The sequence below is a fragment of the Pezoporus wallicus genome, unplaced genomic scaffold (assembly GCF_028554395.1).
Source record: "Pezoporus wallicus isolate ANWC-B61680 ecotype Strahan unplaced genomic scaffold, APGP_CSIRO_Pwel_v1 contig_8736, whole genome shotgun sequence".
In the NCBI taxonomy this organism is placed as follows: Eukaryota; Metazoa; Chordata; class Aves; order Psittaciformes; family Psittacidae; genus Pezoporus; species Pezoporus wallicus.
The window spans coordinates 1-23,041 of record NW_026637072.1 but is presented as its reverse complement, the minus strand read 5'-3'; the positions used below and the strand labels follow the sequence as shown (position 1 = coordinate 23,041).

Sequence of the window (23,041 nt, the reverse complement as noted above, 5' to 3'; positions counted from 1 at the left end):
TCTTTACGCAGCTGGGCTATCTCCTTCACTTGGGGCAGAGGAAGCAACAGCGAGCACCCGGGGGGCTGCAGCAGCCCTTTGGCACCAGTTTCTCTCAGTGGGAAGCACCTGGGATGCGCCAGCACCAGCCCCTGCCCGCAGTGGGTCTGAGCAGGGGCAGAGCAGCTGTGGGGGACACAGAGCAGACAGGGGTAGGAGCCCCCAGCCTCCCCCTCCCACTTTCCCTGGCTCAGAAGCGGGTGCTCTGGTAGTGCAGCCTGCGGAGCTCGGACAGACCACTGTCCTGGCAGTACGAGTCCCTGCAGGGACCCCCTGCCAGTCACCGGCCCCCTGCCCCACCACCCCCCCCACTGCTGCTGCTGCTGGAGCTGCCACTGCTGGAACTGCCGCTGCTGCACCGGTCCTCGTAGATGGAGATCTCTATCTGGGCCCTGCTAAGGATCATTGGTGAGATAGGCAAGACCGATGGCCCAGCACACACTGCAGTGTCCCCCACCCCTCGCCCTTGTCATCCCCCAGCATCCCGCTGCCCAGAGGATACGACCCTCATGCCACGCTCCAGGGGGTCAGTGAGCAGCAGCCCCCGTGGTGCATAGATCTTCTCGTTCTGGTCCTGGATGTACTTGGAGATCTTCTTCAGGACCTGTCAGCACACGAAGGGACACTCAGGGCCTGCCAGCACCTCTGTCTGCTCTACCCTCCAGCCCCCCTGCTCCCTGTGCCCGCCGCCACGCCTGCAGCCGTGCCCGTCCCTGGGACCTCCCCTGGACCTCAGCACCTTCTCGTAGTGCGTCTCCATGCAGAGGAAGATGAAATAGGCAGTGGCACAGGCCAGGCACCCCTCCAGGTAGGAGCTGCCCCCAATCTTCTCTGCCTCAGCATAGAAGCCATTAAGGGTTTTCACTGTTTCCTCAAAGAGTTGCCGCTCGATCTAGAGCACAAACCAGGGTGAAGAGGAGTCTGGTCAGAGGCTGACCCCAGCACTGCCCTGTCCCCATCCCCAAGGGGAATTGGGGAGCTTAAAACACCACCCAGCTGATGCCTCAGCTCCCTGGCCTCTACCCGCCTTCCGCCCTTCACCAGAGCCTCCTGGTTCCCAGCAGCACCCAAGCCCTTGCAGACGGGACAAGACGGCTCTGATTGCATGCACCTAGCAGCATCAGCTGGCCCAGGGCCATACAACAAACATCCTGTGGAGACCCCATGCCCTCAGACCACTCTCCCCACCAAGTCCCAGTAGGGCACCAGCATAGGGCACCCTGCACCCTGTTAGCCTGCCTTGCTCCCTACCCGGCTCTCCAGCTCAGGGGGGAACTTTGTCTGGAACTGGCAGGTGGTCCCATCGCTGTAATCCCTCTGCACAAAGACCTTGGTGGCCAGAGATGCACTGCGCCGCAGCTCCTGCAGGCTGTGAACCTGGGGAGGTCATCAGGGTGAGGCTGGGGGCTGCAGCCATGGGGTGCTAGGCATCCCTGCTGAGGGGCAGCGCCATTCCCCCAGTGTCAGGGGCTGCAGGCTCACACAACCCCAGGCAGGGAGCCTGCAGCACGGGCTGCGTCACGCTGTGAGCACAGCTCAGTCCTGGAGGTGCGAGGCCAGGGGTGAGGGCAGGATGGTGGCAAAGGGAGGATGCCATGGCGGCCCCTCACTTGGAGCATGGGCAAGCACATGTGCTCCCTGCTGGTGCCTGGCCTCGCCTGCACCGGCTGCTGCACGCATGGGTGTGTGTCCTCTGGTGGGCCACGGCCCGGGGAGGGGGCAGCCCCCTGTCCCCAGCACACAGCCTCGCAGCAGCTCCCAGGCAGGAGTGGGAGCGAGCCGGGCAGGAGCAGGGACCGGCAGCGGGGCTGCAGCAACAGCAGCAGCGCGGCGGGCGGCAGGCTGCAGCGGGGCCGCCGCGCAAAAGGGATCGGCAGCCCCGGCGGCAGGCGCTCAGCCCAGCCCCTGCACCCCACGGGGTACTGAGGGCCCACGCCGGCCCCCGGGGCAGTTTTGAGCAGCTGGAGGCGGGGAAGCAGGGGCCAGGTTGTGCCAAGGGCGCGTCTCAGACCCCACCCTGTGCTTCCCTTTATCTGACATGGGGCCACCCCCTCCTGTGCGCTCCACACACACTCTGTCCCTGTCAAGAGTCCTACCCACGGCACATGAGAGAGGGACCCTCAACCCCACAGTCCCCCCTTTTCCCGGGATACCCCCCCCAGACCCATCTGCTCCCTCCAGCAAGGGCACCCTTCACACCCTTCACCCACACCGCACCCCCATCCCTCCGGACACCCCACATACACACTGGCCTTCCTGTGCGCACAGACCACGCACCCTCCCAGCCCCACACCACCCCCCAGCGCAGCCCACTCCAACCCCAGCCCCGGCGCTGCGCCCCAGCCCAAGCGCATCCCATGTTGCCCTCTTTCCCCAGTGGCTGCGGGCACGGCAGGGCAGAGCGGGGAGGCTCCGCCGCAGCCCAGCACCGGGAGCGCCCGCTGCCGGGGTGGTCCCCGCCCGCTTGCGGCCGCGCACCCACCTCCGTGGCCATGGCGCGGGGGGGCCCGGGCCGGGCTGGGCTGCGCCGGGGGAACCGGCGCTGTCACCGGGGCCGTGCCGGGCTGCGCGGCGGCACTGGCGCTGTCCGCGGTGCTGCCGTGCCGAGCGGCGGAGGCGGGCCCTGCCGCCCCGTGTGCGCAGCCGCCCGGCCCGCCACGTCCCGCCCCGAGGCGCCGGGGATGGGCGCTCGCCGCTACCGGCACGGAGCGCCTGGAGTACGCGGCCCAGCTGCTTGGGACAGCGGTACCGGGGTCCGGCTCCCCTAGCTGGGAGCTCGAGGAGGGGAACTGCTGCTCTATGTCCCGGGGGTCCGGCCGGCACTGCGGCGACTGAGGCCCGGCTGCCGAGAGGATGCGGCTGTAGGTCCCTTGGGGGAAGTGCTGGGGTAATGGGGGCCCTGGGCGGCCGGGGAGCTGGCCCGGTGGAGACTCGGGAGGCCCGCAGTGGGGCTGTCAGCCAGCCGTGCCAAGAAGCCTCGTCTGAAGCTGTTTGTTTGCAAAGGATTTGCAGCTGGCACTGAGCTCTGGAGCGGGAGCTGCGATTGCAGCGCGGACAGACATCAAAGAGCAGAGCTAACGAATTCCCTGTTATCTCTGCCTATTGACAGCTCAATTAGAGCCAGAGAAATGCCAAACAGGGGGAACAGAGGCTCTCCTGAGAGGGGAAGAAGGGGGGGGTGCTCACAGCTGGGTCCGTGGTGAAGCGGGAGGGATGCAGTGGCTGGGCACAGGGCCCTCATCGTGCGGGAGAGCAGCCAGCCCTTCCCTCAACACCTGGGCTCTGCTGGAGGCAGTGTGGGGCCTGCCAGCATGTCTGCCCAGGATGCTAACACAGCACACAGGGACCCTGATGAACAGCGTCGTCTGACTCCTGCTCCCTGCCCTGAGCACCAGCACAGGCTTCGGGCAGAGCAAACAAAGGCAGAGCCCTGGGGAGGCTGGTGGGCAGCCCCAGTACACTGGAGTGTAGCAGGGTTTGTGACCAAGGGACAAAAGCACACATTCAGGCAGGGATCCAAGTCAGAGGGCTCATCTTCCCACAGATAAAGCTACGGATCCCATCGCTTTCAGAGGAACCTGCTGCTCCCGTGGTTCAGAGCAGCCCTGCCAGCACACAGCACGCAGCAGTGGGGTACACCCTGCCCAGAGAGTGCCACAGGAGCCAAAGGAGTCCCCTTGGGGCAGGGGTGAACTCTCCCGTGTGTACACACGTGCATGCACACAGATGAAGGTATTGGTGCATACACTGCCTGCCCACACCTGCCTGCACCCCCCACGTGCACCCAGGCACACATCCATGTGCTCACACTCTCGAGCGTGTCCCCGCATGCCCCCAAGCCCAGGCCCTTCATTCCAGCTCCTTCCCATGTTGTGTGTCACCAGCACGTCAGGACTCCCTGCCCGCCTGGCAAGGCCCTGCCAGTTGCCATGGCAATGCTGTGCCTAACAGGAGATGAAGTTTGCTCTCCACTCTGCAGCAAGGGGCCAAGAGCAGCCGGGGGTACACTGACACCCCGGCTCTGCCCAGCTGCCCTGCCCTGCTGCCCAAGGCACGGCTCTTCTGTGGCTGCACCAGCTCAGCCCAAGATCCAGACCCTCACTTCTGGGCTCCTGCTGCCTCACAAGCCATGGACCTGCTGTCTGCATCCCCAGAGCATGTGTCCTTTGGTGGGACATCTTCACCCCACCATGGGCAGCCACCTTCTGCCAGCCACGTGACCCAGGAGCAAGCCTTGCCCAGTGTCAGGAAGGACTTGGACAGCCTGGACCTGGTCCACAACACTCGTCACTGCACAGCCCCTGGCCCTTCCTGTGGTGCCTGCAGCATCTCCAGAGCCCACCAGGACCTGACAGCCCCTCCATGCAGTATACACCTTCATGGGCTTTCCAGTTTTAACCAGAGCAGGGACAGACCCTGTTGGTTTCCATGCAGAGTGGACAGGTTGCTGTCTGTGCCACAACATGCCATGCCCATGGACCCACAGAACAGGCATGGGGCATACTTGGGGCCCCTATGGCCAGCCCCACAGAACCAGTGTGCCTGTATCCCTCACACTGAGTCATCCATCCCCAGCAGTGCCCCTGGTCCAGCCCCTGCGCCTGGCTCCCAGGTCAGGACCAGAGGACATCCCCCATATGTCCCCAGGAGCATAGTGCTGTACCCCATCCCAGCACCCCAACCATCCCTGGAGTCCCAGCATGGTGCCTGAGAGCTATGGAGCCCTGCAACCAGCCCTGGACCGACCCCTGGGGTCCCATCCTCCACCCACTGCATGTCAAGCCCCCTCCCAAGCTTTTCAGTGGCTCTGGCTCCACTTCAAAGGGGCCATGGCAGGGCCAGGTCCTGGCAGCTACTTCACAGGGCATGAGGGCAGCTTTCATTAATGAGAGGGAGCATGAGCTCACCATCCCGGCGAGGACAGCAGTGACATTTGGGAGGCACACAGACAAAGCAGGGCAGGGTGATCAGCTGATAACCTTTCCTGGGAGAAGCCAGGTGTGTACACCAGTATGGGGGGGGCACATCTCCCACACAGGGGGCCTCTGAAAACAGCACTAAGTGCCCCAGCCTGCTCCTTCAACAGGACAAGGAGAGTGCCCCAAGGTGATTCTGCAGTCTGGGCACCCTGAAGTGCTGAGTGGCACCTGCAGCACTGTCACATCCATCTGTGTCCTTCCCAATTGGTGGTGACAGGACCCCATTGCACCGGGATCCCCATAGGGCAGACCCCAGCAGCCCCCACAGGAATGCGTGGGGGGACACAGCATCCCGCAAGCAAAGGGGGATGAGGTTTCAGAGCACAGTGCCAAGGTCCAGCTTTGGCAAAGATGCCAGGTGGGAGCCGAGGCTCTGCAGGGACTGCCCCCACCCGGGAGGGAGCTGTGCTGGGAGCAGACACGGGTGGCTTTTCCCACCGTCCTGGTGGAGGACAGGGGTGAGAGGCGACCCCAAGCGGGATGTGCCCCTTTCCTGCCCCGCTGGGGGCCAGTCCGGGGGGTGCCGGCAGCGAACAGGGGGTCTGTGTGCGGGAGGGGCCGGGACTGTGCCGGGGCTGCCATTCCCCGCAGCTGGGCCGGGAGCGCTGCCAGCCGCATTCCTGGGGCTGCCTCGCCAGCGGGAGCCTGTGTGGGTGCAGGGTGAGTGCACGGACACCGCCGCCCTGCCCGCCCCACAGCCACCACGGACCCGGCAGAGCTCGACCCCATCGAGCCCCTCCCAGTCGTGCCCCAGCTTCCCCCAAGGCTGGGGGCACATCCCTGAGGTCTGTGTCCCTGCATAGCTGGCCCTGGCATGCTGTCCCGTCTCCTCACCGAGGGTCCCTGCTCTGCAGTGGGGGCATACTAAGCCCAGCAGTGATGCAGCCTAGGAGTCCCAGGAGCATGGAATGGGGTTGGAACAGGGAGAACGAAAGGATGGGAGAGACAAGAGGAGGGGGAGGACTGGAGAATGGAAGTCCACCCAGCCCACCCGGGCCCTTGGGATGCATCTCTGCCCGCAGAAACAAGGTTGGCAGTGCACAAAGCTGCAGTGGGAGAGGGAACTGGGACATGATGGAAACAGCCAGCTAGGGCTCTGCTCAACGCCTCATTTCCCAGGAGCCTCCATCTCCCCTGGCTGCCGGGGCAGCACAGATCTGCCCTGGGCTACAGCCAGGCACAGATCCCTGGGGAGGGCCCAAAGTGGCGAGGGGGCACCCCCTGCGGATGTCCTTACCATGCCACCCTGGCTGGCCGTCCCCGAGGTCCACACTGCAGAGGGTGCAGCCCCCATGGTCCTGCTTCCGGCCTCGCTGCTGTGAAAGGTGACACAGGCGGTGACACAGCCAGCTCCCCGGAGTGACAGGCACAAGTGTCAGTCTCCCAGCCGACTGCGCGGATGCAGGATGGGGATGCGGGCACTGGAGCAGCCTGCGCAGAAAGGACACAGGGAAAGGTGCCAGCTCCAGCTACCCTCTGACCATCCCCACCCTAAGCATGCACCTCAGACCTACCTCCCCTGGGCCATCCTCGGTGGCAAAGGGTTAAGGAAGCAGTGGGGGTGCAGCAGAAACCCCTCAGAGCAGAGGCACAGTCTCAGCCTGGGGACAAGTATGCCAGGACACATGGCAGGGTGGGAGCAGAGGGTGAACATCCCTCTCCTGGGGCCAGCCCTGCTCCCCCCAGCACGGCCATGCTGCCAGGAGGTGACTCAGTGGCTCTACTGAAAACATCGTTACAGATGGGGGGGCCAGGCAATCTGGCAGGGAACCCCTCACTCCCCCTCAGACCCCTCACCTTCATCCCTTCATCTGGTGGGGTGCCAGCTGGCACAGGGTGCTCAGCACCCCAGCACCTTCCTGGGACAGACTGTAGCTGCTGGGGGCTGCACAGGGTGGCTGGGGTAGGCTAAGAGCCAGGACCTGGTCCATGGCCAAAAGCATGACAGCAGCAGTGCTGGCAATGCTGTGGGGACAGTGCGGGGACAGAGCAAGGTGTGTTTGGCATCCTGCACACCGGCAGCTCCATCCCACACACGCAGGCTCCCTCTGCCTCCACCTCTCAGCCTCGCCAGCCCCTTCCCAGCCCAGCTCCCATGGCAATTACACCCTGCCCAAGCCCATCCATCACAGATTAGCTATTTTCTATCGGCATTTATCTCCAGGCAATCTCACTCCTGCCGTGACAGCCTGATGCTTCCAGCACCCTCCTTCCTGCTACCGGGCAGCCCTGATAAAGGGCAGCTCTATCTTATCGTGCTCCCCTGCAGTTACACATTAATGGTGCCATCTCCGGGGCTTGGCTGGGGTGGGATGAGCTCAGCCCACTCCCGGGCTGGCAGCAAGCATCACTGAGCAATGCAGTAATAGGCATGAGCCCAGCACGGAGGGCATGGGCAAGCTGCAGGCAAGCGCAGGTTGTGTGGGTGAGGTTCCCAGCACAGTCCCAGTGCAGATGGATCCCACCAGGGTTGGGGGGAGTGCCCCTGCCCCCAGCCCGGGGCAAAGGGCAGCTGCTATCACTGTCTTCACCGGGCTGTTTGCTCTGTCGCCCATTAACAGAGCTGCCTTATCCAGCAGGCAGGGGCCAGAGGTGGCCCAGAGCTCGTTGCCCAGGCAGGGGCATCGATCGCGGGAAGGGGAAGGGGTGCCCCAGATAACCCCTGCAGACAAATGAGTTTCTAATGGGGTCTCAAGCCTTGCACCCCCCGGCCCAGCCCATCTCCAAGGAGATGGGGGAATGCAGCCCCGGCAGGACCCTCACCCCACTCAGGGTCCAGCTCTGTCTGTGCCTGGGGCACCAGCAGAGGCTGGGTGCAAGCCCTTTGCTGGGAGGTGTAACCCCTGCTACACCTGTGCCCAGCAGACCATGGTAATAACCAAGGAATAAGGACCCCCTGCCCATGGCATCTCTTTGTCAGTGATGCCTCACATGGCACCTGGCACATGGGTACCCCAGCTGCTCCCAGTGCTGCAACATGAAGCCTCCAGGGTGACCTGCTTCTCCAGCCCCTGCATCCCAAGCATCCCCAGACCCATACCCCATAGGGTCCAAGAGACAATGGGTGGGGCACAGAGAAGGAACAGGGTCCCTTGCCCTATGCCAGGGCATGCCTCTGGGGTGCCAGGCGGGACAGGGGCAGAGGGGCTGTGGATAACAGGGACACCTTGCACCCACAGCACATCCCCATGAGGCACGCGAGCCCTTCCAGAGGACATCACCCCAGGGGCACACAGAGTCGGGGTGAGCTGAGGGGTTGACTGCAGGGGGTCCCGCGGGGGGGGGGAATGTGAGGGACACGCAGCGCCTCCTGCCCGAGGAGGGAGGGCTAGGGCCGCTGGGCGGGAGGGCAAGCAGCGGCAGCGGGGTGGCCGTCGGGCAGGCTGGCGTGGGGCCGGGGGGCCAGCCCCGGGGGAGCCCGGCAGCCGGAGCAGATTGGCTGCCGGTGAGGCCTCCCCGGGTTCCTTAGAAAGGGCGGCGAGTGTGGGAGGCGCTAAGGGAGCCGGCAACCACCGACCGCGCTCCCGTCCCGTCCCGGTCCCGCGCGGCAGGCACCGGCGATGCCGCGGGCAGGCGGCCCCCCGGGGGTACCGGGCTCGGCGCTGCTGGCGCTGGCCCTGTGGCTGGCAGGGTCTCCGGGCGGCGGGCAGCACTACGACTACTACGGCTGGCAGCCAGAGAGCCTGCCCCACGGGCGCTTCTACGGGCGGGAGCCGCAGTGCCTCGATATCCCTCCCGACATGCAGCTCTGCCGCGACGTGGGTTACAAGCGCATGCGGCTGCCCAACCTGCTGGAGCATGAGACCATGGCTGAGGTCAAGCAGCAGGCCAGCAGCTGGGTGCCCCTGCTCGCCAAGCAGTGCCACACCGACACCCAGCTCTTCCTCTGCTCCCTCTTCGCCCCCGTCTGCCTCGACCGGCCCGTCTACCCCTGCCGCTCCCTCTGCGAGGTGGTGCGTGACTCCTGTGCCCCTGTCATGGAGTCCTATGGCTTCCCCTGGCCCGAGATGCTGCACTGCGGCAAGTTCCCCTCCGACCATGAGCTCTGCATTGCCGTCCAGTTTGGGAACAGCAAGGCCACCCCACCGCCAGGTAAGCAGGAAGGGCACTGTGATGGGATGGGGATGCGTGCAGGGCACCTGCCATGAGCGTGTTCCCATGCAACTGGGGACTCACATGCACCCCCATCCCTGCACCTCTTGAAACAGAGCACTGGGCACAGCAGGGCACACATGGGCACAGTACCACCAGCATTATCTGCTTTAGCTGGGTACCACTTGCTGCACAGGGGATGAAGGCACACAACTGCCTGCACAGAGCTGCACCAGGGTAGGGGAGAGCAGGGTGGCCATGGGAGCAGCTCTGGGGGTGAACAAGGGATGAGGTGGAAGCCACTGGAGGACCCACCACAAAACTGCATCCCTCTCCTCCCACTCCATCCCATCCCAGCAGCAATGAGCATCTGCATCCTGCACCTGCAGGTCTCAGCCCCGCGCTGCTGTCAGAGGGTGGCTGTGTCCTCAGGCAGGGGACGGAATATCACCCAAGGACAGCCCAGGGTCATATCAGCCTGAATCAGCCCAATATCACCCAAGGACAGCCCAGGGTCAGGATAAGGGCTGTGACACCCTTCAGGCTGGGGCTCCCCACACTGCTGCTGTGCCCCAAAGTGTCAGCACCAGGATGGTGTCCCTATGCCCTGTTCCCTCCTGGGGGGGGGGGGGTGCTGGGACACTGGCCAGTGAAAGCTCTGTGACCTCTGCATCAGCCCAGCACAGCTGCCTGGGGAGCAGAGGAGCTGCTGGGGCTCCCCAGAATGTCCCTGTGGAGCTGGTCCAGGTGACCGGCTTCAGCAGCAGGGAGCTGTGACAGTGGCTGGTTTCTCACCACAGTGTCCAAGATCTGCACCCAGTGTGAGATGGAGCACAAGGCAGATGGCATGATGGAGCAGATGTGCTCCAGTGACTTTGGTGAGTGCTGGGATCCCCTTCCTCCCCCCCCTACCATAGACAAAGGGCTGGGCTGCCTCCCCCAGTTCTGACAGCCCAGGAAGGGGTTGGCTGGAGGGTGCTGTTGTACAGGGACAGCCTCATGGGAGACCCCCTTGGACCATGTGCGCATGGGATGGGTGCAACACAGAGGACAGCGGGGGGGGGGGGGGGGGATGGTCTTTGGGGTCCTATGCTCAACACCCCCAACAGCCCCTTCCCCTCACTGCACAGTAACTTCCCCAGAGACCCTTCTCCTGGGTCCCACCCCAGGGGCAGGCTGCACCCAGTCCTGCACAGACGCCTGGCCTGGACCCCCCCAGGCAGCATCCTAGTGCCCCGCAGTCTTCCCCCCCCCCAACCATGCCCCACTGGTGCCACACACAGTGCTAAAGATGCGCATTAAGGAGATGACAGAGGAGAACGGGGAGCGGCGGCTGGTGGCTGCTCAGAAGAAGAAGGTGCTGAAGCTGGGCCCGCTCAAGCGCAAGGACACCAAGAAGATGGTGCTGCACATGAGGAACGCGGGCGCCTGCCCCTGCCCGCAGCTCGACAGCCTCAGCGGCAGCTTCCTGGTGATGGGCCGCAAGGTGGGCAGCCGCCTGCTCCTCCTTGCCGTCTACCCCTGGCAGAAGCACAACAAGGAGATGAAATTCGCCGTCAAGTTCATGTTCTCCTACCCGTGCCCCCTCTATCATCCCCTGCTCTATGGGGCTGGGCAGCATTAGGGCTCTGCCCACCCTGCCTTGTCCTAGGACTTCTGCACTGGCCCCACGCTGCACCCCTGGTTGTACCCAAGGGCCCCTGCTCTGCTCCCCTCAGCCCCTTGGCTGTGCCCCGGGACCCTGCTCCATGCCGCAAGGATTCCTACTTGCATATGTGGGAGCCTCAATCCACAGCCAGGAACCCTGCTCCCTCCTGAGGCCCCTGTTCTGCTCCCAGGACCCCTGCCCACAGGCAGGAGCTGAGACTGCACCCAGGGCCCTTGCTCTGCACGCTTGTGAGCCCTGGTTTGCACCACAGACACTTGGCTACTTCCAAACCCCCTGCCAGGCACCCCAGGGGCTCTTGCCTGCACTCAAGATACCTGCTTGGCCCTCTTGGCTGCTCCTGTGGCCCCTGCCCAGCTCCCTGATGACATGCCCCAAAACTCCAGCCCACCAAAGCATCCCATGCCCTCATACTGAGCCCACACCCCAGCCCTGGATTATCCCACCTTCGCAGGGACACACTCCAGCTGAGACAGGTCCCTCCTGCTCCACTGTCCCCAGAGACCAAGTGCCTGGAACAGCAGGGCTCCTACCTGGGCTCCCCCACCCTGTCCATCCCACATGGCTCATTGAGCATGTGAGGGGGTCCACTTCCAAGCCCCCCAGACCCCTCCTGCTGCATCCCTCACCCACATCCCTACCAAAACCTAGCCCAGGCACCCCTTGCCCATCCACACCACAGTAAATTATTCCATGTCAGAAAAGCTTGTGTCCTGTGGTTCATGGGCAATCACCTACTGGGGCTCCCTCGAGGACCCCAGAAAGGATGGGAGGGAGCTCCAGATGCTGCCCACTGAGTGGGGCAGGAGGGTACCCTGGGCACCAGTGCTAGCCCATAGCCCAAGGCTGGGCAGCTCAGCCAAGCCAAGGAATGAGGTTTCCAGTAGTCACAGGCATTGCTGGGGACTCAGGCATCCTGCCACGTCAGGGAGCCTGGGAGGGTGGCAAGGTGAGAAGGGTGGCGGGGATACAGATGACAGGGGCATCACTGCTGATGGAGCCCCACAGCCGGATCTGAGGGTTTTCACAGAAGAGTTTTATCCCTCTGTCACCCTGGGGGATAGATCTGTGGGCTGGGAGCTGGAGGTACATGTGAGAAGCCTGGCACTGAACACAGGTGGAGGCAGACCCCAGCCTGGGCAGTCCCTCCCTGGACATCCCACCTGGGTACCACCTGAGAGCCCTGTCTGCTGCCAGACCTCCCACCCACAGCTCCAGCATCCTCCCAAAGGGCTCCCTGGGGCCACAGCCTGCACCAGCAGCACAGGAACCAGGGCATTGCTCACCCTGACCCCTCTGATGGCAGACAGATGCTGCCCCTCAGCTCAGCTCCCTGAGCCCGAGAACAGGGGCTGCCTCTGCCCCTCACCCCAGTCCCACTGCAGCCCTGTTTACCCAGCGCGTTCTCGCATCCAGGGAGTGAGGGAGGCACGAAGGTGGCCACAGGATATTTACCCAAACCTGGCTGCCTGACACTGCGGCTTCACACCAGAACTGGCCCCACTGCAGGGGAGCCTCCAGGGACAAGAGAGGAACTGAGGCTATGGGATATCTGTGCCCACCCTGACAAGGCCACTGAGCACCTACCCCATGCCAGGGTAATCCCAGCTCCTTCTGTACCCCTTGGGTATGGCCTTGGCCCTACTGGCCACTCCCTCCAGCAGCAAAGGCCACTCACATTCTGCTCCAGGCAGGGGGACATGCCCCTGACCTGCACAGAGCAAGGGACAGAGGACAGCCAGCCCCGACACAGCCTCACACAGAGGCAGGCGGTCATTTTTCCCAATGTGGAAAATAAATAGGGAAAAGCCCAGATGTTGCTAGAAGGTATGTTTAGAGCGAGGCTGCCACAGGGGTAAACATCCTCAATTACGTCATTTTACTGCATAACTTAGAGTGCACAAACAAACCCCATCTCCCACAGCTCAGCTTTATCTGTAGCCCTCTGTATTCCTGTCATTAGCATCTTTCCAGGGAGTGTTCAGACACACACAGATCATCGTGCTCCTCACTCTGTTTTCTCTAGGACAAGTAACTTCTCTCTGCCTTCTACCATCGGCTGTCTGAGCTCTACAGCTCACCACCACCACCCCCTCCACCCCCCACGGACCAGTACTCACCCCACTGCATATAAACCCGCACTGACAAACACAACCCCACAGCTCTCGGGCGCTTCACAGCCCCCTCCACACCATTACGGCTGTTCCACTGCTGCCCCAGTAACTGCTGGGCTCTCTACATGCCAGCTCCCCTGCACACCCTGGCCTTGGAGCATTCCCAGCAGAACTCTGACACCCTCATCATCACTGCCAAGTCCAGCTTTTCCCCATATTTCTATGGGGCACAGCTTGAGGAAGAGGTTTATGAGCCCACGCCTGAGGGGACAGCTCAGGCTGCCCCATGTGAGCTCCCACACTGGCAGGGAGCTGGTGACTGTCACAGCCTGGTGGGCACTGGCCACTGCCAGCCCAAGAGCTCCGGCCACCCCAGACCCCCCAGCTGGGGGGAGCTGCAGCTGGCTGGCAGGGACCCAGGCCATGGCCATTCCCAGCTGCACAGCAGCCAGGGTCACATTCCTGGGATAGCTGGGAGCGTTGCTGTTCACGCAGGGAAAGGTCACCCTTGTGTGTGCAGGCAGCTGCCCGGACCACCGCCTGGGTAGGGCAGGGGAAGGAGCAGCTGTGGGAGGCAGAGAGGAAACACAACAGCTCCGGCCAGAGCCTCGCTGCTCCCTGGCACAGCCACAGAGGGGCAGCTGCACACAGCACAGAGCAGGGGCAAACAAGGCCACAGCCTGACAGGAGATGGAAACCCCTGTAAGCAATGGGAGCTAGTGGCAGAGACACATTTCTTCTCCATGACCATCTTCCAAGGGCACAGTTGCCAGGGTGACCAAGACAAGAGCCAGCTGAGGGCAAGAGATTTATTGGTCACTGTCTATATACACACCTATATATTAATCTGTAGTAGAAAGCAGCAGTCAGTATGTGCACAGAGCAGCAACTTGTGCTTCCTCTGATGCTGCACCTGGAGACAGGGCCACAGTGCCCAGCCAAAACTTACCTTCTTGCCTCCTCTACTCTACAGCCAAACATTGGGGGAGAAAAGATTAAACCTGCAGGCAGTGAGGCCAAGCAGCACAGGAGTAACTAGCAGGAGCTGAGCAGAGCCAGGACCAAAGACCACATCCTAAATGAATGCAGAAATCCAACTTGATCCCTAAAATACAGTCACCTAGCACCGTGCTGGGAAAGGTAGGGACAGAGCCCTGAGGTTATTCTGCCCCACTTAGGACCAAAAGTGGGAAGGATGGCTCATCCATCACTGAGCCAGGCCACAGGGCCTGACAAGCACGTGGAAGGGCACAGCAAGTGCCAGGGCCTGGAGCAGCTGCCATGGGTCAGTCATGGGGATGGGGCACAGCCTCTCTGCCACAGAGAGGCAGCTGGTGCAGCACATGCTGCGTGGCAAGGAGGTCTGGTCTGCCCCCAGCTGGTACAGGCAGGAGTGGACACAGGCAGCCTCTGGCAGGGTGATGCCACGCTGGGAACCAAGTAGCCCGGCATCAGGCAGCGCAGGACTCAGGAGCTGGCTGGCGTTGGTGCAGTCACTTGATGAGCACCTGGTTGCACAGAGCACACACAAACACCGTCTCCCTCTGAGCCTCTGGAGCTGCAAAGGAAAGGAGGTGTCAGAGATGCTCCCCTTCCCCCTCAGGCTTCCCCACTCCCAAGCAACTCTCAGAGCTGCTCCAAGAGCTGGCAAACCATTCACCACTCTGTCCTGAGCCAAGCAGCACTGAACAGGTCCTGTCCCACCAGAGCTGGGGCAAACCCCTGCAGCAGAGAGAGCTCTGCCCTCCTCCACTGTCCACTCACCTGTGGCTCCCATCACAGCCTTGGGAACTTTGAAGGAACAACACCTGGAGCAGAAGCTGTTCCCACAGTTACTGCAGCTCCGCTGTGGAGAGAGATGGGGGTGAGACACTATTCTAAGCCCATTCCCAGCCCTCCTTGGCAAACTTCAGTGCTGGAGCACTGCTAAACAGCATTCCCTGCTGAAGGGGAGTGGGTGCAAGCCCTGAGCCTCAACAGCAACAGCAGAGGAGTCATCTGCCAACACCACCTGTACAAACCACCCAGACCTCATGTGCTGGATCTGCATTCAAGTGTGCTCTAACATCACAGGCAGCCTGTGTCCATCCTGAGAGAGCACAGGCTCCAGGAGGTTTAAGGACACTACATCACTTCCTATGCTGTAATCCTGGAGGGATGCAAGCTCCAGAGTGCCAGCCATTTCAGACCCAGGAGTAAGGGGAGGCAGCAGGAAGACATCAGTGCCAGTCTAGAGGGGACAAGAGATACCCCCTCCCCAGAACTGCCCAGGGGACTGTGTGCCAAGCATCACACCTAGGATTAAGATAAAAGGGGTGGGCTTTGCTCCTCTAATTCCCACAAACAGACCCATGCTCTGCTTCATTGGGAAGCTCTCAAGCCAGAGGAAACAGGTTAAACAGGAGGACAGAGCAAGTGCCTTCTACTACAGTACACACAGGTTTAGCCCGAGGCAGCTTCCAAAGGAACAAATGGATAAAAGACTCCACAGCACAAGGGATCCCTGTCACCCTTAGGCATGCAACAACACCCAGCATTTAGCTGAGGTCATCTGCTGCTGAGCTGTGATTGAGGTCAACCACCTGAGCTGCCAGAGAAAGCCAGGGTGAGCCAGGCACACACAACACCTCTACCCCAGAGGCAGGCAGCAAGCTGGCAGACTCACCCTCTTCTTGAGCACAGAGAAGGTGGCTCCACAGCCAGTGCAGCTCCCTGGAAGAAATGAAGCGGAGATCAGACAGGGCTCTGCTGCCTAGGACCATGAGAGCTACAGGAACACCCATGGCTGTTGTAAAGCCTCAGCTTAGAGGTAATATTGCTGCACCTTCCCATCTTTGCCCCTCCTAGGAAGCCTGGAAATATCCTCCCCATGGAGAAGGGAGGTCACTGAAGGTGTCAACACAGCCTTAGCAGGTACATCCCCACTCTGTCCATTCCCAATGCAGTGCTCACCACTGCAGCATAACCCCTGCAATGCTGAGCTCCCCTGAGCCTTACCAAAGTTGTTGCTGGGGTAGCGCTTGCGCAGGCGCTCGGTGAGGCGCGACACTTTGCTGCGGATCACCTCGTTTTTGCTCATAAAACCGTTGTCTGGGAGGCTGAGGTCAAAATCTGCTGAGCACTGAGAGCTCTCATCATCCTCCTGCAGAGAGCAGAACCAGCTGAGAGTGGAGGGGTGGCTGTGAGCATGCTTGTGGGCTGCAGGGTGGCCCAGCCCAGAGATGGGCACCCAACAGGCAGGATGCTCCATATGTCATCCCCACAAGCCACCAGCAAACCAGGCAAAGGCTGCCAGCTGCTCCAGCATGACTTGGCATGGCAGTACTCACCATGACCAGTAGCTGGTTCTCCTTTTCCCGCAGCATGGGATAGAGGAGAGGCAGTACAGACTGAGTCAGAGGCATCCAGCCCCACAGCCACCCTCCTCGAGCACCCAGCTTGCCCACCAAGGCTCTCATCCCTTCCCACCCCAGTGGCCCTACAGGCAGAGCCCAATCCCACCAGCCTCAAACCTCGATAGCATCTTTGAACTCTTCATCAGGCTCTGCCTCCTCCGCCTCCTCCACACTGCCAGGGGTAAGGTCCTGCAAGAGATTCACAGAGTTCATCCTGCTGTACCCCCACCCCTTTCCAAAGGAGGACTCAGACTTCTGCAGTGGGTTCCAGGACAAAGGACCAGCCCCTCATGAGCCCCATGAGAAGACATGAGTCCCAGAAGGTGAAGTGAGCCCCTGCCTCCCCAGACGGCATCCTCACATGCAGCAAAACAACTGAGCCAAGCCCCCAGTGCAGTTGCCCCAGCAACTCAGGAGGAGCTCACAGGCTTCCATCACCAAAGCTGGCAGCTGGAAGCAGTTTGAGGGTATAGGGACACAGGCACAGTCAGACCAAAAGGTGACCTTCAACTCCCACTCCACAGGGGACAGCCCTGCCCCTAACTCACCTCTGTGCTGGTGGGTGTGGGGGTCTGGTCCAGGGGGGCAGCAGCAGGCAGGGGCTCAGCAGGCTCTGGAATGCTCTCAAGGGGTTTGGCTCCCACACACTGCTCAATCGAGGCCCTGAGCTCCAGTATCACTGATAAGAGGGGAATGCAGCTGGATTGGGGTGGCACTTCCCATCTTCCAGCTCCACTGCACAAAAGCCAGCTGCAAGAGCCAATCTCCAGGGCTCAATATGGGACAGTGGCATACACAGCCTTCACTTATCAGGTATCCTGAGCCCTCCTCTGCTCACACATCAAAGTTCGGGCAGCAAGAAACTGCCACACTATCTGCCCCAGCTCAGGATAAGGAACAGCAGCGGCCTTAGTCAGAGATCTCACTCCAGCATGTGCTACAGAACAGGGAGCACCTTCAGCTCTCCTCTGCTCTGACAGCGCATTTTCAGGACAGTGTCATACTCTCAGTGCCTATGGCAGTGTATTTCGTGTCCTGCAGAGCAGGGTCAGGATCAAGAGGGATGCCAATGCTCACGTACAAGTTGTGTTGTCAGCCCTAGTTTGCCACAGCATAGAGAAGAGCAGAAAACAGCACCCAGGCCAGGACACACACCAGGAGAGGCTCTCACCTGGCTTCAGAGGGCCTTTCTCCAACCCATCCCACACAGGCCAGCTCCAGGGAAGTCTCTTACCTTGGTAGAACTGGGTGTTGCCCAGGAAAAGGGTGCTGTTGAGGATGGCCAGGACCCAGCAGAGGGGCAGCAGGTAAAGGACACAGACAGTGCCCAGCAGTGCCCCATAAAATCTGAGAAGGAGCAGGAGAACACTGCAGTCAAGACAAGGCAAATCACACCACAGCACAGGCCCCCCTTCCTTCATCTGGATCTCCACAGCCTCTGTCCAAGTACCAAACACATCAAATGCAGTTCCACAGGCCTGGCTGTGCCTCTCTCCCCACTGACCTCACCACAGGATGCCTGACCCACAGTACTCACTGGGAAGAGACAGTGGGGTTCTCCCAATACAGTACACGGTACACTGCCTCGCAGCTGCAGCACATCCCGCTCAGGAACCCCTCCAGCTGGATCAGGCTGCAAATGAGACCTCAGTCACAAAAAAGCCCCACAAACACACACCCTGGCTCCCCCACACCTCACAGTGGCCAGGCTGGTGTGAACCCAGACCCTCAGAAGCCCTCCTGGCTGCAGGGGCCCCAGAGACTCACAAGCTCTTGACCTGGGCGATGGCCTCCTGCTTTGAGAGCTGCACCTTGCGCAGGTCCTCTCGTCGCACGCTGTGGTACCTCCTGCGCACCAGCTCCGGCTCCGAGGGCTGGGCCCGGCACGTCTCCTGCAGGTAGCCCAGCAGCGCCGGCACAACCACCAGCAGCGCCAGCACCGAGTACCAGGCGGCTGGAAGAGGAGGGACAGCGTCAGCCCGGGGACTCCGGGCAGGGAACCGGCCCTGTCCCCGCACACGCACCTTTGCCGAGGGTCAGCAGGAGGAAGTTGAGGCCGAGGCAGACGAGGAGGGAGCACAGGGGCCGCTGCCACCTGCGGGGAAGACGGAGAGTGAGGGACCTGAGGCCACGGCGACGGTCTCGGTCTCGGCCCAACCCGCACCTACCGGAGGAGGGAGCGCACGCCCTCGGCGGCGTCCCGCAGCGGCTCCAGGTAGAGCTCCAACCGCCGGTAGCTCCGCACCAGCTCCAGCAGGTCGAAAGCAGAGGCTGCGGCCTTGGGCGGCGGTGACGGCAGCTCCAGGGGGGCATCCCCGCCCGCCGCCGCCGCCGCCGCCGCCGCCGCCCCCTCGGGGCTGCCCGCCGCCCCGTCCCGCTCCCCCGCCTGCATGCCGGGATCGCCCTACGCTACCCGCCGCTTCCGCGAGAAGGCCAGGTGCGCCATGACGTCAGCCGCGGCGCTCGCACACCGCCAACCAGAAGAGCCGGGATAGAACGCGCGGACAGAAACCCCGCCCCGGCGCGAGAGCAGCGACGGAAGAGGCTCCGGTCCCGGAAGCGGCGGGAGGGGAGGGGAGAGGGAGAGGGAGAGGGAGAGGGAGAGGGAGGGGAGTGCGGCCCGAGCGGGCGCCGGCTTTGGCGGGGACGGTCTCGCGGCTGATCGAGGCCCCAGCCTGGCGCCGATCCGGGGCTGGTCCGGTCCCAGTCTAGGGCTGAGCGCTGCTCCCTGTCTGGGGCTCAGGCCTCGTCCTGATGGGGGTCAGCTCCCGGTCCAGGGCTCAGTCCCAGGCTGGGTCTCGGCAAGGCCTGCCCTCAGCCGTGCAGGGAGCTGTGGTTTTGTCCCCGTGGGCTCCATTGCTGGGAACCTCTCTACGGGGAGAGACCAGAGATTGTCCCCACACTGGCACTTGGGAGGGAATGGGAGGTTACCCCCAGGCCCATAAGCGTGGCTGGCAGCTCATCTACTGCCCTTACATGACCCCAGAGTGGCCCAGCCCTGGCTACCCTGGCACTGTTCTGCAGAGCAAGGCATAGCCGCAGGTCCTGCTCCCACCACCGCAGGCACCACAGGCATCCTGCCGGGTGCTTGCAGGAGGGCAGGGCTGCTGACTCCCAGGGGTGCTCTGGGGACCCTGAGCTGCATACTGTGCAAAAGGGGGGAAGCCGTCCCATAATAATTCATGCAACCTTGTTAACCCTATGCCAGTTGTTGGGCTATGAGTACAGCACAGGACATGTTACCTGTGCCGGTGACACCCCATCTGCAGGTAGAGGTACAAGGCTCGTCCCCATCGCAAAAGTGCAGCCCAGGGCTGGAGACAGCCCCAGGAGCTGCCCCCCAGCCCACCCCCAGCTCTCCAGGGCCCCAGCAGTGGGGGCACGACTGCCCAGCAGTGCCCCAGCCCTGGAACAGAGAGCCCTTTTAGTCTGGAGTGACAAAGCCCATAGGAACGCAGCGCCATCCTGCCCCCACTGTGTCCCTGCAGCCACACTCAGCGCCTGCACTCAGCACCCATTTGAGGACCAAGCTGTGCCCTGTCTCTGGAGGGGGCAGGGAACAGCCCCTGTCTTCAAGGGGGAAGTTTAAGCTCTCTATCTGGAGGAGTGGCTCAGCACCAGGGATCTTGCCAGTGACCCCAGCGTACACCAGGATGTGTTGACCACGTCCTGGGTTCAGCTGTAACAGTTCTTTTTCTCCTCCTCAGTAGCTGGTGCAGTGCTGTGGTTTGGTTTTAGTCAGAGAACAGCTCTGATAACACCTGTTTTAGTTGTTGCTAAGTAATGCTTACCCCAGTTAAGGACTTTCTCAGTCTCATGCTCTGCCAGGGAGGAGGGGCACGGAAAGCCAGGAGGAAGCAGAGACAGAACACCTGACCCAAACTAACCAAAGAGGTATTCCATACCACAGCACGTCATGCCCAGTATATAAACTGGGGGCAGTTACCCTGAAGGCCAGGATCACTGCTGGGGTCGGGTTGGCATTGGTGAGCAATGGTATTGGGCACCACTTGCGTTTGTTGTGTTTTTTCCTTTCCATTTTTAGTTTTATATTTTCTCCCGTTATCATTTCCCTTATCATTATTATTATTTCCCTTCTCATTAGTAGTAGTAGTTTTGTATTATGCTTTTGTTACTGGACTGTTCTTATCTCAGCCCATGGGGTTTACATTCTTTTGATGCTCCTCCCCATCCTGCCTGGAGTGGGGGGAAAAAGGGAAGTGAGCTAGTGGCTGTGTGATGCTGAGTTACCGGCTGGGCTTAAACCAGAGGCTCCAGACAGGAGGCCCTACGGTACAGGGCTACAGAACCAGGGATAATCTCAGCTCAGACCCTGTCCCCAGCAGATCCCAACCCCAGCACAAAGACCCAGACACCTGGTGAGCGCCAGTGATGCTTTATTTGGAAGGTGAATCCGTAGGCACTGCGGAGGGGGCTGGAGTGGGGACAGAGCTGGCGTGACAGGCAGGGAAAGGCACTTGTGGTGGCAGAAGCCCTGCTGGACACCTTGGGCAGCATGAGCCAGGGGCTGCACCAGAGCAGACAAGAGGCAGGAGGTGTCAGGGACCGGCCCTGACACAGGGAGGGGACAGAACATTCTGCCCAGGAAAGGGGCAGATGGCCTGGGGGCTGGCAGAGCCCCCAGCATGAGCGTGGATCAGCTGGGACAGCCCCTCATGATGGAAGTGGTGACCCAGCACCAACCCCAGACACTCCCAAGCCCCAGGAGGATCACAACTGCTGCTCTCCACTCCAGAAAAGGCACCAGGGAGCCCCAGACAACACCCAGAGTGTGGCCAGGGAACCGACTGTAAGGAACACCCATCCCACCGATCTCAACCTATGAAGAGACTGGGGCAGATCATCCCTCACACCAGGAGCAACAGAGAGGACCTGCCCCCAGGCAGGGTGAGGAGGGCTTATGGCAGGGCAGCCTCAGTGTGCTGGTCCTCCAGAAGTTCCCAGTCTCTGGCTGCCCATCACTCCAGCCAACCCCACAGGGCCTCCTCAGGGCTTGGCACCCAGTGGGCTGCGGAGGCTGATCCAGGGCTGGGCTGGCCTGCTGCTGGCATCCTCTTCTGTTGCCCAGGGCAGGCCGTGCCCCCACAGTGCCCAGCCCCAGCTCACCCGCAGCCACAGTGCCGGCGGCAGTCCAGTGCTGCCATGCTGCTGTGCTCACCCTGCTCCTCTTCCTCGCCATGGTCTCCAGGCAGTTCAGGGCCCAAAATGGAGCCAGATTGTCCCAAGAGGAGTTTTCTGGAATGATAAACCAAGTGGGGAGCCTGGCAGGGCTGCAGGCCAGTCTTGAGTGCCGCTGGTGAGGCTGTGCCTGTCCTGTTTGGAGCAGCTGGGCCCTGGTGGCTCAGAGCCATGAACCTCACTGCAGGAGGGCAGGGGGAGAGAACGACCCTCTGCCCTGCTCCCTTCAACCCCAGGGGCATCCATCCCCATCCTGGGGCAGTATGAACCCCAGGGCTGGACCAGGCAATGGCCTTGCTCACCCTTCCCCTCACCCCGCAGTGATGGAGGCCGTGCTGTCCTGTGCGGGCTCAGCCCCAAGCAGGACAGTGTGTCGAGGCTCTGGGGTGACAGTGGGTCAGGCTGCGCAGGACCTGGGTGTCTCCACACCCCCCGAGTGCAGAGCAGGATGGGCTGAACCCCGCGGGGCTCTAGCAAGACGGGAGACATGTCCAGGCCAGACAGGAGGAGGGGCCCGGGCTGGGGAAGCCGAGATCAGAGCCTCCATTGGAGAATTGCAGAGGCGCCGTGCAGTTGGGAATGGTGAGAAGGGGCTGCTGGAAGGCTGTATAGGAGGCAGGTCTACCTACCCAATCCCACTACACACCACTGCCCCCTGCCCAGCGCCCCCAGGCCAGTCCCTTCTGCCCCAGGGATAGGTCAGCACCCACCTGAGCATGCAGCATCTGTAAGGCTGGGGGCAGGGGAGTTGGGCAGGGGCCCTGGAGTGCTCCCAGAAACTGGTGTCCTTCTGAGGGACTCTCCACTTGGGTCGTTCCACTTGCAATAGCCAACATCTGTCCAGGGCTGGGAGAGGGGCCTGTGCAGTGGCTGGAGCTCCACATTGTCTTGGTGTGATGCAGGAGAAGCCATGCTTGGGGAAGGCCTCTGTCTGTCCACCCGTCTGTGCAGGAATCTCCGGAGGAAGCACGGTGCAGTCAGCTAGGAGGGGATGGGGCATCAGGGTCACTTTGTCCCAGAGGGGTGCTGCGCTCCATCCGCAGGCGAGGAGAAGGAGAGTGCTGTGGGGTCTCAGATGATGTCGCGCTCATCCCGGCAGCGTCGTGACAGGCAGTAGAGCCCAGAGAAGAGGTACAGGCAGGCGGCGATGCCCCCGCAGACAGAGGCACTCAGGTAGGCACCGTAGAGGCAATGCTGGCTGTAGCCCGGCAGGTTGCAGTAGCTTTTCCGCCCAGCCTTGTAGCCCATTATGCCGGTGGCAGCCGCGTAGAGCCCCACTCCCAGCGCCAGGTCGTGCACCAGGTTGGTGAGGAGCCAGCGGGAGCCCAGCCAGGGCACCAGGGTCCAGCGCCCCAGCAGGCTCAGCCCGAAGAGGGCCAGGGTGAGGAGCCAGACCAGGACGGCGGCGAAGAGTGCGAAGTGGGCCGCCCCCTCGTACTTGTGAGCCGCCACCGTCACCCAGAAGGCAGCGCCCAGCGCCAGCTGCCCGAGACGCAGCAGGCCCAGCGGGCTCCGCAGGTAGGCGCGGTGGAGGCTGAGCGAGCCTCGGGCCAGCGG

The 23,041-nt window shown here is 62.1% G+C and overlaps 4 protein-coding genes across 4 annotated transcripts; 1 reads left to right on the top strand and 3 right to left on the bottom strand.

Moving 5' to 3' along the window:
* Window positions 1-13: 13 nt before the first annotated feature.
* Window positions 14-2,671, bottom strand: GOLGA7B (golgin A7 family member B). Its single transcript, XM_057403101.1, has 5 exons — window positions 2,522-2,671; window positions 1,291-1,416; window positions 779-931; window positions 542-643; window positions 14-424 (listed from the first exon to the last, which is right to left on the bottom strand). Exons 1-5 carry the CDS (start codon window positions 2,531-2,533, stop codon window positions 320-322), a joined length of 498 nt encoding a protein of 165 aa, XP_057259084.1. The 5' UTR covers window positions 2,534-2,671; the 3' UTR covers window positions 14-319.
* A 5,820-nt stretch (window positions 2,672-8,491) lies between these two features.
* SFRP5 (secreted frizzled related protein 5) lies at window positions 8,492-11,480 on the top strand. The gene is made up of 3 exons (XM_057403084.1): window positions 8,492-9,110; window positions 9,911-9,988; window positions 10,394-11,480. Exons 1-3 carry the CDS (start codon window positions 8,579-8,581, stop codon window positions 10,732-10,734), a joined length of 951 nt encoding a protein of 316 aa, XP_057259067.1. The 5' UTR covers window positions 8,492-8,578; the 3' UTR covers window positions 10,735-11,480.
* Window positions 11,481-13,685: 2,205 nt separating this feature from the next.
* ZFYVE27 (zinc finger FYVE-type containing 27) lies at window positions 13,686-18,677 on the bottom strand. The gene is made up of 11 exons (XM_057403094.1): window positions 18,454-18,677; window positions 18,310-18,380; window positions 18,053-18,239; window positions 17,823-17,918; window positions 17,520-17,632; window positions 16,834-16,964; window positions 16,403-16,474; window positions 15,888-16,032; window positions 15,556-15,602; window positions 14,655-14,736; window positions 13,686-14,448 (listed from the first exon to the last, which is right to left on the bottom strand). The coding sequence occupies exons 1-11, from the start codon at window positions 18,675-18,677 to the stop codon at window positions 14,384-14,386; spliced, it is 1,233 nt and encodes a 410-aa protein (XP_057259077.1). The 3' UTR covers window positions 13,686-14,383.
* A 2,945-nt stretch (window positions 18,678-21,622) lies between these two features.
* Window positions 21,623-23,038, bottom strand: MARVELD1 (MARVEL domain containing 1; the record flags this gene model as incomplete). Its single annotated transcript, XM_057403122.1, has 1 exon — window positions 21,623-23,038. A coding segment is annotated over one exon (483 nt), but the record flags the coding sequence as incomplete, so codon positions are not given.
* Window positions 23,039-23,041: the final 3 nt, after the last annotated feature.

Bases quoted from the DNA above. Each gene is read 5' to 3' on its own strand.
- GOLGA7B (XM_057403101.1), bottom strand. The intron at 644-778 runs GTGCTGAGGTCC...GTGTGCTGACAG, and splicing joins TGGAGACGCACTACGAGAAG to GTCCTGAAGAAGATCTCCAA. The intron at 425-541 runs GTATCCTCTGGG...AGCAGGGCCCAG, and splicing joins TGGAGCGTGGCATGAGGGTC to ATAGAGATCTCCATCTACGA.
- SFRP5 (XM_057403084.1), top strand. From the start codon at position 8,579: ATGCCGCGGGCAGGCGGCCCCCCGGGGGTACCGGGCTCGGCGCTGCTG. The intron at 9,111-9,910 runs GTAAGCAGGAAG...TTCTCACCACAG, and splicing joins CAAGGCCACCCCACCGCCAG to TGTCCAAGATCTGCACCCAG. The intron at 9,989-10,393 runs GTGAGTGCTGGG...TGCCACACACAG, and splicing joins GATGTGCTCCAGTGACTTTG to TGCTAAAGATGCGCATTAAG.
- ZFYVE27 (XM_057403094.1), bottom strand. From the start codon at position 18,677: ATGCAGGCGGGGGAGCGGGACGGGGCGGCGGGCAGCCCCGAGGGGGCG. The intron at 17,633-17,822 runs GTGAGTACTGTG...GCTCCTTCTCAG, and splicing joins AACCCCACTGTCTCTTCCCA to ATTTTATGGGGCACTGCTGG. The intron at 16,033-16,402 runs GTTTGAGGCTGG...TGCTCTCTGCAG, and splicing joins AGTTCAAAGATGCTATCGAG to GAGGATGATGAGAGCTCTCA.